Consider the following 12,386-nt stretch of genomic DNA (forward strand, 5'->3'; position numbering starts at 1 on the left):
TTGAAAATATAAAGTGATTGGACTCTTTAATTTCTGTAGGTAACCTTTGTCATAATTTTCCCCAACAAATCTAATGGTGTCTGTTGTTGTTATTCCACTAAGTAAAAAAGTCTAACTGTACGGATTCAGGTAATTGACAGTTTGATCAAGAGCAGCTGTAAATTTCTCTAGTGAACACAGACTAATTTGATTTTAGAACACTATTGATCAAAGTCGGGGCTCCTAATTTATGATACTCGAATCGAAAGGCACGTTTGCAGATTTGGGAATAAAAAATAACAAAATGTAATGTACCAAAGTGGGGCATAATAAATTCGTGTAAACTGGCACTTTGTGCAAGCTTTTCCTTATAAAATACAGCAATTTATAGCTATCAAATATTGTAAACAATTAGCCTTCTCATACCTCCGGACTATGTATAAAAGTTAACTCTAGGGCATTTCTCGTATCAATCTTTTGTTACTGCACACCACCTACAGTTGGAGAAGCCATTTAAACTTAAAGAACTATTCCTAGAACATTTCCATCGTTGTTCTGTAATACATGAAGTACTTACCTACAATGCTTGCGAATATGAATATACCGACACAGTAGCAGACAATCATAAAGGCACACCTAGAATACAAGAAAGCAAACATATATCATTACAGAAGTCAACGAAGAGTTACTGCATGAAGAAAATGATAAGGGCCGTGTATTGCCTCTATTCTATACCTACAATAACGTTACTACATCCAGCTGTTTCTGTTGTTTCTACGACGACTCTACCCTGGGAAAATGCTGCGGAGATAGGCATATGCGGCGAATTCACTGGATTACAACTGCTGGTCTATAAAAAAGACTGGTTCGAGCTTTTGTTGTGACACGTCGCCATCTGAGAACAGGGCCCCAGTCTGGGGGCCCCCAGAGCAGTCATTCCGAGGAGAGGGCATTTACTTCCACTCCTAACAACGTTTTCATCTGCTTTGTCTTTTTCCTTCCTCGAAACAGAGCATTATGGCACATGCCTATCAATATAATTCAAGCGTTGGTTTTGAAAAATGTCTTCCCGACTCTGATTGAGGATCATTTTATTTTGCAATGGTGCTGGCTTCAAACTTGAGCGCCACCAGCCGAGGCTCAATTTTGAGCCCAGCCGAGCCTCGGTTACAAAAAATTTGGCTAATGGCTTTGTTTATGACAAACTTACACAAAGTTTTATTTTGCCAAATATGGAAAAAATAATTTCTTAAATTAGTTGCGAAGATTTTTGTTTACCTCGATGCCGTATAGAAAGAGTTTCATACGCTTTGGTGTATAGAACAAACCGGTTATTAGTTGGAAATCCGAGTTTCACGCTTGATGCGATCATCATGCAATTGTAATAGGAAAGATTACATCCTACGCAGGTTAAAAACATAGACGAAACTGTAATCTTTTCACAGTAAAGCCTCTTAGTTTTGATGTTACTTTTGGCATTAGATGTCAGTTATTGTGGGTGTTTAGTCAAAAGATATTGCTTGATTGTATGTCAGTCGAGTTTAGCAGCTGGAACGATAGACAACGATCTCTCAGCATTTAAGATATTCTTGCCAGATCGTGCGAGTCTATTCTCATTCATTGAAGGGAAGCCTCTTTCAATGAACGCACAAGGGGAATAAAAAAACCGATGCAAATATCTACTGATCTCTTCAAGATTATGAGTAATAGCAAAAAACAAAAAAGATCTAAAAATGCTGTATTTTAAGATATCAAGAAAGATTATGATATATATAGCGCGGAAATGTGAGATAATGGTTGAGCCTAGGCACAATGCGATTCAGTTTGTTGCTGCTAAACACGCAGTCTTCTTGAGCCTCCTTCTAAAACTAGAACTGTAAAAGACAACGTAGACAATCGAGGCTGGATGTTATTTTCCTGGTAGCTATTACCCGGAAGGAGCACCGGTCATTGATTCAATATAAATTATCCAAGTACGCTGAAACGAATTTTTCACAGAAATTTTTTGGTGGTTTCTCGATTTCCCAATGCATTTTCCCCTCCGGTCAAAAAAATGAGTGAACACAAAGTTGAAAGATTAGAAGCACAAGATATTTAACAATTGAAGGATTTTAATGGCAAGATACTTAGTCTAAATTTGATAAAGGCTTAGTAGGCTGAAACTGATTAGGTGTGCTCTCATTAATGGATGAGCATAACTATTAACTGATATTAAAATAATTTCAAGCCAAAAGTACAAACAACCAAGCTGGAAAGAGAAGGACACACATGCTCCTTAACACTTGAACGCAGGGAGATGGCCAATTTCAATCACGCTTGTACGTTAAATTATTAAAATTGAAAAAAAGTTTTCAACATAAAGGATGAAAACATGTTTTTCATATTATCTGCGAACAATCACTTTATCATTCAGCAGCAGGCGTAAGACTTTGAAGGCTTTTGCTGTTTCACACAGTTTTTAACATGGTGCTAAATATGGTAGCACTTAACGAACTTGAAAATACAGTATACTAAGTGCACTGTCAATTTAAATTTTCCATTTAGATATCAGTAGCGCAGCACAATAATAAAAAAATAGAGAAAATGGTATATCAAATGATAAATGATAGGCCAAAACTTTATATATCAGGGGACATCCACTGTTCCATTAATTAGTGCTCACTCTATTCCCATTCACTCGTTAATTGCCCGACACCCATCTCAAAAACAAAGAAACCAGTTCAGGATTCTATCAGACTTTAAGACCCCGTTTACACGAGACCTGGACCAGATCGGATCCACAAGTATCCGGATACTAGTGGATCCGATCCCGGAAATGGAAATGCGTTTACACGGGATCCAATCCAGAACCATTTGCGCTTACACGGGAACGGATCCAGATGAATTCAACAGGTTACGCGCATGCGCTTTTCGAAAATTGGCGCGCATATGATGTTTTCAGAACATCGTGCGTGATCAAAACACAGTTAATCTGAACATGGAGGGAGGTAACGTTAAAAAGGGTCAATTTCAATGGACTGAAGAAGAAACTGCACTACTTTTAAAAGTAGTATTGGACTACAAACTGCAAAGCTTGCAGATGGGCAGGATTGGGAAAATATGAGGACAGAGTACGACGACATATCATCAAAATTTCATAATAATTCTTCACCACAGATCCACCAGTTTCCGTGTAAACGCAAGGCCTATCCGTACTCTTTTTGATCCTATCCAGATCGGATCCACTCTCGTGTAAACGGGGTCTAAAAATACCTTCTTTTCACAAAACCAGATCATTATCATATAAAAGGGATGATAAAAAATTTACATCATTACTCACTCGATGGTAGTCTCCGGGTGTGCACTTCCTCCAATTGTTGTCAAAGACAACGTTGACCAATAGTAGCAGAGCGCGTACTGGTAGCTAAGAGATGCAGTTTTGGCGTTGAATTTTGGATAAACCCATCCGTTAACGCCAAAACCTTCGTACTTTGATATAAGAAAGTAAAAGCACGCATTCCAATGCATCATTATCAGCATCAGATGCAAGAATATGCACGTTCTTAGCACGTTTGGGAATGTTGTCAACGCGAGAATGGTTTTCTGGGAGACAAAAGTTTTGTAATATTTTAGCATCCGTGGCAGTCTGAGTGCTGGGTTTGTACCGACGGCGAAGTATATCAAATCCAATGGCAATACTGACGTGAAATCAAGAGCGAAATGGTATGACTTCAAATAAGCTTGTGCCATCCTTCTCAAGTCATCGACGTATATACCGTCCTCTAAAAACGAAGTTCGAGTGCATATGATTATGTCAAAGACGTAGATAAAGTCAGCTATGTAGTCCAAAGTAAACCAGACCGTCTGGAATTGCTGCTGCGCATCGGAGAACGCAATCCGCAGGAAGATCACCCATGCGTTGTAGCCAATTGCCAGATTTACAATATACAGCCAACAGTATAAAAAGGTACTGTACGGCTCTGTGAATGTCATAAGGATCTCCTTGCATTTAAACTCGACTTTTTCGTCTTCAGTGTCTTCATTCGCACACGAGTTATCTACAACAACAGTTTCCTTAGGTTTGATTTCAGTCAGCTCATGTTGCTCGCCCAAGGCGTTGTTATTCTTGAAATTTTCCCTATTACCAACTGGTTTGTTATGTGGGGTGTTAATGACAACCGAAACGCGCCTAGCAGCATTGCTAACTGAGCTTCTTTTAACACTCCGCACCGGATGGTACTCCCGAGTGCTGAATCTCTCTAGGAAATCTTTTTGACCAACCGGTTTTCGCACTTTCGGCCTCTTCTGGGTGTCCATAACTGCCTTCACAGCGACAAGAGTGCCAAGTCTTTTCTTGACATTATTCCAGCCTCGATCTTCGTTGCCAGACGAGTCTAGTGATTGCTTTCCAGCCTCTATGTCAACATCATCAGTTTCTTCCTTCCCATTGACTGATGCTCTTTTCTGATTGGCTTGCGAAACTTTCGTAAAGTTCACAGTTTGATTTGCTATAACTTCTGCATCTACAGTTGAATGAGTCTCTAGAATTGTGTCATTTGACATGACTTTTTGGTTCAATGTGACCTTTCAGTACACTAGTATTGCCAAATATATTTCTAAAAGGCAAGTTGTTACTGGTCAGAAATTAAAAAAATAGGTTTAAAGACTGATAGCTTCGAAAGATGACACATTAAGTAAAATAGAAGTGATGGGTATAAAATGCAGGGTTGAAGTAGTATTGTGCTATTTCGAGAAATATAGTATAAAATGGTCTTTGGTGATACTGAAAAATTGCTATGCTAAAGCAATATTTTAAAATGACACAAAAAGGTCAAGGTCAAATGCATTATAAAGATATGGACATATTATCATTCTCAAAATGGGCCTAAACGTTTAAGACGTAAGATAATGAATTAATTCTTAACTTTTATAGATAACATTGAAGCTATAAAAATAGTAACAAGTTTAGAAACTGTCAAAGTGCAGATAGGTGCTTCATATAAATTAACAAAAAATTTATGCTTGTGCAAACTTCCACACATGTCACAGCATTAAAGTAAGATGAAAGTTCATTTCAAAAACCAAATATACTTTTTAATAAGAAAATTTATTTCAAGCACATGTTTTTGCAATGCTTTTTTCATAGATTCTTGAGAAAGTTCACCTGCTCAAGGTATTTTTGACACTGCTAGTATTTGACTTTTTAACTTCACATTCAACTCAGTTTTTGACATTGATGAATACGAATTATCAAGGACAACATTCCTTACTCTCCTCCCGACAACTTTATACTAACATGAAAGAAATAACGATTTTTTTAGACAAATGAATTCATTTCCCCATGTTGATCAATCCAGTTATTGATTTATTAAAAAACAGCATAAATTTATTTTCTCTATACTTGTGGAAAATGATACTCAAAAAGCGATGTTGCTATACGATGTTGTCTCAAAAATTCAGAATAGCCACTGATTATGAATTCAAAACTTTATGAATAATACAAATTTTTAAAAACTGTTTTTGCTACGTTGTAGGCAACTAGCTAAAAAATCAAATCGTTTCTTTGTTATTGTATCAAAAGAATTGATTACCAAAGTAGATTCAAATGATTCATTCCATTCGAAATTAACTTGTAAAGATGAGGTTTGCGATGTTTCATCAACAAAGTACAATATGTAGAAAGCATTGCCTTTATATTTCAGCCAACTTTTGAGGACAACGCTTAAAGCAAAGGTGACAAATTTCTTTATATTTCGAATGCATAGCAAAACTTCCTATAAATCGATAAGTTAACATCTTAATTTTATACTGTATTAGAAGCATTTCAATTGCTGATTCAAAGACATTCTAACCTAGAATTGGTTGTACTTACCAACTAGTCATATAGTTGATCTGGAATACAGCATTTTTTCTGAAGTAACACAATATGAAGCTCGTAGAAGCTTAAGAAACTTACAAAAAATGTTTGAAACATTTTAAGAAACATTTGCACGGAAATATTGCTGAACATGGGAATTAACATTTCACAGGTCCTTAATCCAATAGGGCTCCTTTAAACCACGATGATATTGGATGAATACGAAACTGGCTTTCTGCCATTCATTCAACAGATAAGCCATGAACTACTCCAAAAAGCAAATTGAATTGTGGTTTATGTTTCATGTTACAGTTTATAACAAAAAATTTCATCACAGCAGAAAGTTTTGGTGTTGTCATCAAAATGCAAGACAATAATTATAGTTTTCTGAAAAATGAATGTTGTAAAAAACGTCAGAATAATAATTTAAAATGTAAAATTGAGAATAAATATCCTTTTCTAGATCGAAATAAACCAATGAAATGAAAAACCAAAGTATATTTTTACAAAATGTGCTTTTTTCAAAGCAATTTTAAATTTTGTATCGTTTAAACAAAAATGCTCAACTAACTAGTCATACTGCATGAAAGACTCTTACAAGTACATGTAATTAGCTACTAAATAATTGTTGTTATTTTCGATTGAACGAAATGAATTAGAAAATAACCGAGCATAAAGGTAGAATGAAAATTCACCACTAGAGCACAGCTACTCAAAAATCCTTAGGGGAGGGATAGGAAGGGGATTTTTATCCGCAAACAAGCTATCGACGTGTGAACTTAAAATCTCAGTACAGACATTTTATACAGACACAACTTCACGTGCAAGAACAACTTGAAATCACTATCACGCTTGCATAGGCAACTCTGTTGTAACTTCTTAATAACTCTATTCTCTTTCTTTTTCCTGGGACTAGATAAACTCAGCTCGAAAATATAAATTAATCTAAGGTATGTATATAAAAACTAGAAATATTTTGAAAATCATCCATCTTCTTTAATGGTGCTCATTTAATGAGATGCATTTTCTTCTAACAATGGAACAAACTATGCTCGCTTTGTTTTTAAACTTTGATCACGTTTCAATCTCTCTTGGCTGAATATGATCACGTTAGTATACAGTAGACTTCGGTTATTGTCAAACAAGATGTTGCTTGAGCATCTGTGGTTGTAAGCGGAGTCCAACTGTAAAGGCGACATTTCAAGTGATTGCAAACGGTATTGTTACTTTAAGTGGAGTCGACTATTTCAAGGAATTGTGCTGTATGGAGACATTATTACCCAACATTAAAAACCCAATTTGAGACCTGAAAAAATACATTTCGGAGGCAAAAACGATCTTTTGCTTCTTTAAGGAAACTAAACCGATAAAATATAATCTCTTTCTAATCTTTGAATCTCATATCTCATTACAAGATTGGAAAGGCTGAAGTACGACTTCATTAATCGACACATTCGTAATGATCATAAAAAATTGAGAGTCGTCGTGTTATAGACAGATCACCTGGACAAAAACAATTATGTTTATGGAATGAGGACAGCTAATGAAAAGCATGAATTTTAGGAATCAATTCTTTGCTTACAAAAATACGTACAGATGCAGTATAGGTATAGACGATGAAAAATTTAGCATTATGTCATCGACTGTGAAAAATAATTGGAGTGGTATTGGCAAAACTCCTGTTTTTCGAATAAATGATTCATGGAATACGTCTTCAAAAACACCACAGAGTTCGAAAAGAGGGTTTCTTTCAATCTCACTGCACTGCATTAGTTGATATCATATATCTAATCCCTAATCCTTTGGCACAAATGTTGTTTGAGAAAATAACACGCATGCAGATTTGAGCAGTAATCCGAAAACTCAAGATGTACACGCCAAGAAAAATACGATCAATTTTTGCCGAACGATCAACTATTTTCTCACCAAACAAAGAAAGCTCTTGGCAAACAAGATCTCGCAACTTCGTTTCACATTCTATGATTTTATTTACTTCTGTTGATTCAAAGCAATACCTTTTATACTACCCTTATTTCTTTTCAAGCAAAGCCAGTAATCTTTAAAGGCAACATTGCTAATAGCTATTCTTACATGAGCCCAACCGTTTTCCTCCTCACAACGGATGACTGACAAGTATTGATTCCCTTTGATCGTAGCCTCGTTCTGGTATCCTGAGAGTTTCTCACAGTAAATACTCGCTCGCTCTTGGGTCTTGTTTTTAAACTGCATGCAGAGGAAAAGGCTCTTAATTAGGTTTTTATTGTAAATTTTATTTTAATGATGATTTTATCTGGTCATGTATGGCAATATGGGTGTCACATCAAAATAGATGGTTCAAGAAACAATGCCCTTTTGCATAAAAACCTTAGTTTTAGTTAGCTAAAAATTATGTTAAACACAGAATGGTTAATTGAAAAGATGTTCCCAGGCTTCTATAATTCGTAGGTTCTTATTTACAGGGAATCCACGAGCAAAAGGAACGCCTAGTAGGGAAAAAACTGTTATAGGCCTACAGCATGAAGAGTTGGGGTGGTTAAATCCTTGCTAATCAGCGATTAGACTCAATAATGTTATGACAAAATGCAATTTTGCTGCAGGTTGGGGAGCCCATGGGGAGAAAGGGTATCTTAAAAAGTCTGCAAATCTGAAAAATCTTAAGTAATAAACAATGAGTTTTCAATGAAATGTGAAAATTCTGACAATCTAAACAGCTTTAAGCAAGATACATTCGATACATTCTATGTTTTGAAGCTGCAACATAAAAAACCTATACACGAAATTATGCAGCAACCTATCGTATAACCGGGAAGAGCCGACTGATTGAAAGATGCCAACCAATTGTAGGACACTCCAAGGAGAATTCACACCAAACGAAAAACGTTCCGATGATTATCTCCCTACAAAGGGCAATTCAAGCCCCACTGGTAAAAATTTTTTTAACAGGAGGAATAAAGTTTGGAATGAGGCAGCCCATTAGGCAATAATAAATTGGATCATTTTACCAGGAAATGCAAAAACAGGAAACTAATTGAAAGAGCCCTAGAATTGTTAAAAGGAAAATATGAAACAAACTAACTACACTCATTTTTTCTATTAGAAACTGGCTATAAGAAAGCACTACTGGACTATAAGAAACGAGAAATTTCAGTACTCAAAGCAAAAAATTAAGAAACTATTAAATCGTGATAAAACTGAGAACAACGAAATTTTTTAAAATCCTAGAACATGATTGCCCTGATGGCCTAGAAATTAAGACACAAGGGATAAAAATATACTTCCCGCGTCTAAATACAGCGTCAGAACGAAAGCGAATCTCTTGACGTGATAAAAAGATCACAGAAATTTCATAACATCATTCAGGACATCATAATTAAGAAACTCTGAAGAAATAGTGAGTTTTGAAATTTCCAGAACATTAAAAAATTTGAGAAATCAACATCGGCTATTGTTTCTTATCAAAAATGAGTTTATGCAGGTTAGATATGTTGAGAAAACACATCATGGCTGCAAGGATAACTAAGTTTGCCACAAAATCAACAACATATACATTTTGAAATGCCGGACGAGAAAAGAACTTCATCTTCTTTAACACGAAGAAGGAAATTAAAACCAGTGAAATGATAATCGTTAATCTACGACACAATCTTTCTTCCGTACTGACAACAGCGTGATAGGTTTCGGAAACTACTCTGTCTGGGTCAAATGACATCGTGAAGACTTGATAACACTAGCATTTTTAGTTGAATTTTCTATCTGATGTGATAATTGCGAAGAACCTAGCCAAATGACATTAGAATTTGCATCAAAATGCATAACAAAGCAGGGCTGTCAAGTTTTCGAAAATGAGATGAGGGACAAAGACGCATACACTTACAAATGATAAATGAAAAAGGCTAAATGTGGCAAATGTGACTTTGCATGAACGGCGTTTCTTCTTTTCAGCGGACGCCATTTTTGTTCAGAATCATTGAAACTCCTAGCTTGCGCGTGCGCATTGAGTTCGGAAGCCGATGATCTGCGGAACTCAAAATATATTGGAATACCTAGTTTGATGCGTTTCCTTGCACAGGTTCCTGTGAGGTGGCATAAATTATAAACCCTTTTCTGACTTTCTTTCAAAAGTTGATGAATAAAATAGAAAACGTGTTAGAAAAGAACCTCAAAACCACAAATTAAAAAATGCGGGACAACCAGCCTATTTTAGAGCAAGCGTGCGGGAATGCGGATTTGACAAGAAATGCGTGCAAATCCCGCACGATGCGGGACACTTGACAGGTCTGTAACAATTACAAGATATATATAACTACATTATCATATGCAGACCTCCATGTTTCTTGATGTGAATAACTGTGCCACAATAAATGGCTTCTTACCCTATCTGACTGAACACTGAAAATGCGCAAAGGCTTTGACAACACAGTCAACCATAATTGTTCTGTGAGATCTGGCAGCATTGTGAATCCCATGGAATATGTTAACCATGATAAAAGATATCATTTTTATTTCAAAACAAAAAACATCCCTGTAATTTATCACTCAACGGATAGGTTCGAGTTTCAAATGCACGAATATAAAAGCTAATTTTCGCCAACAGCGCCGATTGGAAATGTTAAAAGCAACCTGACGGATGCAATTTTTGGTAGCATTCGCAAAATCAAAATTAAAATATTAAATGCTTTGTTCTTGTGTCAGGTGTAAATTTGCATTCTGATTTAAGTTTGATAATCAAATTCTTCTAATTTTCTTTGAAGAATTAGTGGCTGCAAGTGACGAGAATCATTTCATTGGTAATGAAATAAAACATTCCTGATTTAGTTGTTTGCAAAAACGTAAGACAAGATTTTGTTTGCATGCCAAGCATTAGAGAACAATAACACTCTGTCTCGCTTCAGCTTGAGAAAATCCTCTGATTGCCAAACATAATGCAAATGAGATCAATTTAAGAATTTAACGTTCGATGGAAATTTAAATTGCTTCGCCATCATCTGGTTTCATGAGCATCACACATCTGCCATAGCTAATCTTAGAGACGAGATTCTTCAATTTATATATTTATGAAATGTTAATCCTTTGCAGCAGATTATGATTGCAGTTTTCAGACTAAATAGAAGATTGTCAGATTTTGTAACAGAGGGGAGGTCTTTGTCACATTCATATTTCACCCTCTACCAAAACGTTGATAGAAAATAGTACAGCGTGTATTCAAAAACGGTCTCTAACTACAAAAATGCAAATTATTGTAGGATATACATGAAGCAAGTCTATTAATCAAAATTCGTTTTTATTTATAGAAATTTGTTTCTTATTCATAAAAATTCTTTTGCAATAAAACCTTTATTAACATTCATTCATTCCAGGTAGCTTCTACGTAATCCTTAGGTTGCTAACCATGGTCCTCCAACAAACCCTGTCACTACACCTACTTTTCAGGATACCATAGTTTTGCATGTTAACCCACTCTTTAATATCGTCCATCCAAGTCCTTCTTTGCCTACCGCTAGATCTTTTTCCTTCAATGTACCCCTCCACGATGTTACAAAAACTGCTCCACTTGATCCTCTTGCCACATGACCAAAGAGTGCATTTAATAACAGAAATATCTAAATAATAACAGTTCCTAAAAGCGAAAAAAGTCGTTCGAAATTTCTTTCCTAAGGCAAGCCTTGCAGAAGTTATCTCTAGACAACTGAAGCCCAGTTACAATGAACAGAAGATTTGATCGAGCAACAGTCAGCTCCATGGGAGCTTTCGAATACAAAATATCATTTTTAGAAACCCTCATAACATGGAAAACTATAAGATGATCTTTCGTCAGCAAAAATACAACAAAACATACACAATTATTGGTCAATATTGTAGGAAAGCCATCCTGTATGATAAACGGTAAGCATATACCCTTACTCGGAACATATTGTTGGAAACAAAACTCCGGTAACAATTCATTCTTTCCACGATAAATATTTAATCTTAGAACTTCGTGGAAGCTATCTATGGTAGTGAAGTCATCTTAGATCAAATAGGTGAGGAAAATTTGGTCAGTAGGTACCCTGCTTCGGAACCCTAACCGGATGTCTAAAACGATACATGCTCGAAGGAGATGACGAAACCACCAGGGCTCCAATCACTGATTGGCTGAATCAAAACAATCAAACAATACTGCGTTTCTATTGGCTAGTTTAGATCCGCTTATATCTTTATCACCATAAAACGTTGATACTTGAGACTGACTGCTTGAGAAAAGTAGCCTTGAAGGCATTGCAAGAGATCTTGCAAGTTTAACAATAACTATTTTTCAATTATACAAGAACATTCTAGAGCATTTCTGAATATTTTGTCAGGACTATTGAGTTCCCCTTCAGCCAAACATTTTCGCCATGCTGCTCTCGCTCTAGCATGCAAACTTCTGAAAAAATCAATACCCAACAAGTAAAAGCAATAGAGAGCGAATGGCTTATGACCTAAAGACCATTGGAAACTGACTTTGAAATCTCATGGGTCACCTACAACTCATTCAGACACCCCAAAACAACCTCGCCTCTCACTATTTAACCTTTACCTTCGCTGCAACGCA

The 12,386-nt window shown here is 36.0% G+C and overlaps 1 protein-coding gene across 3 annotated transcripts in view; it reads right to left on the reverse strand.

The window, feature by feature from the left end:
* LOC135683624 (uncharacterized) overlaps window positions 1-12,386 on the reverse strand; it is a 40,573-nt gene that overhangs the window by 10,714 nt on the left and 17,473 nt on the right. For all 3 annotated transcript variants that reach the window (XM_065198933.2, XM_065198934.2, XM_065198932.2), the window contains exons 2-3: window positions 3,299-4,574; window positions 557-615 (exon numbers count right to left, since the gene is read on the reverse strand). In XM_065198933.2, coding sequence (XP_065055005.2) covers window positions 557-615; window positions 3,299-4,521 — 1,282 coding nt within the window. In that variant the 5' untranslated portion in view covers window positions 4,522-4,574. The remainder of the gene's footprint in view (window positions 1-556; window positions 616-3,298; window positions 4,575-12,386) is intronic.

The sequence above is a fragment of the Rhopilema esculentum genome, chromosome 7, assembly GCF_057945365.1.
Source record: "Rhopilema esculentum isolate cy_ngs chromosome 7, ASM5794536v1, whole genome shotgun sequence".
NCBI lineage: Eukaryota > Metazoa > Cnidaria > Scyphozoa > Rhizostomeae > Rhizostomatidae > Rhopilema > Rhopilema esculentum.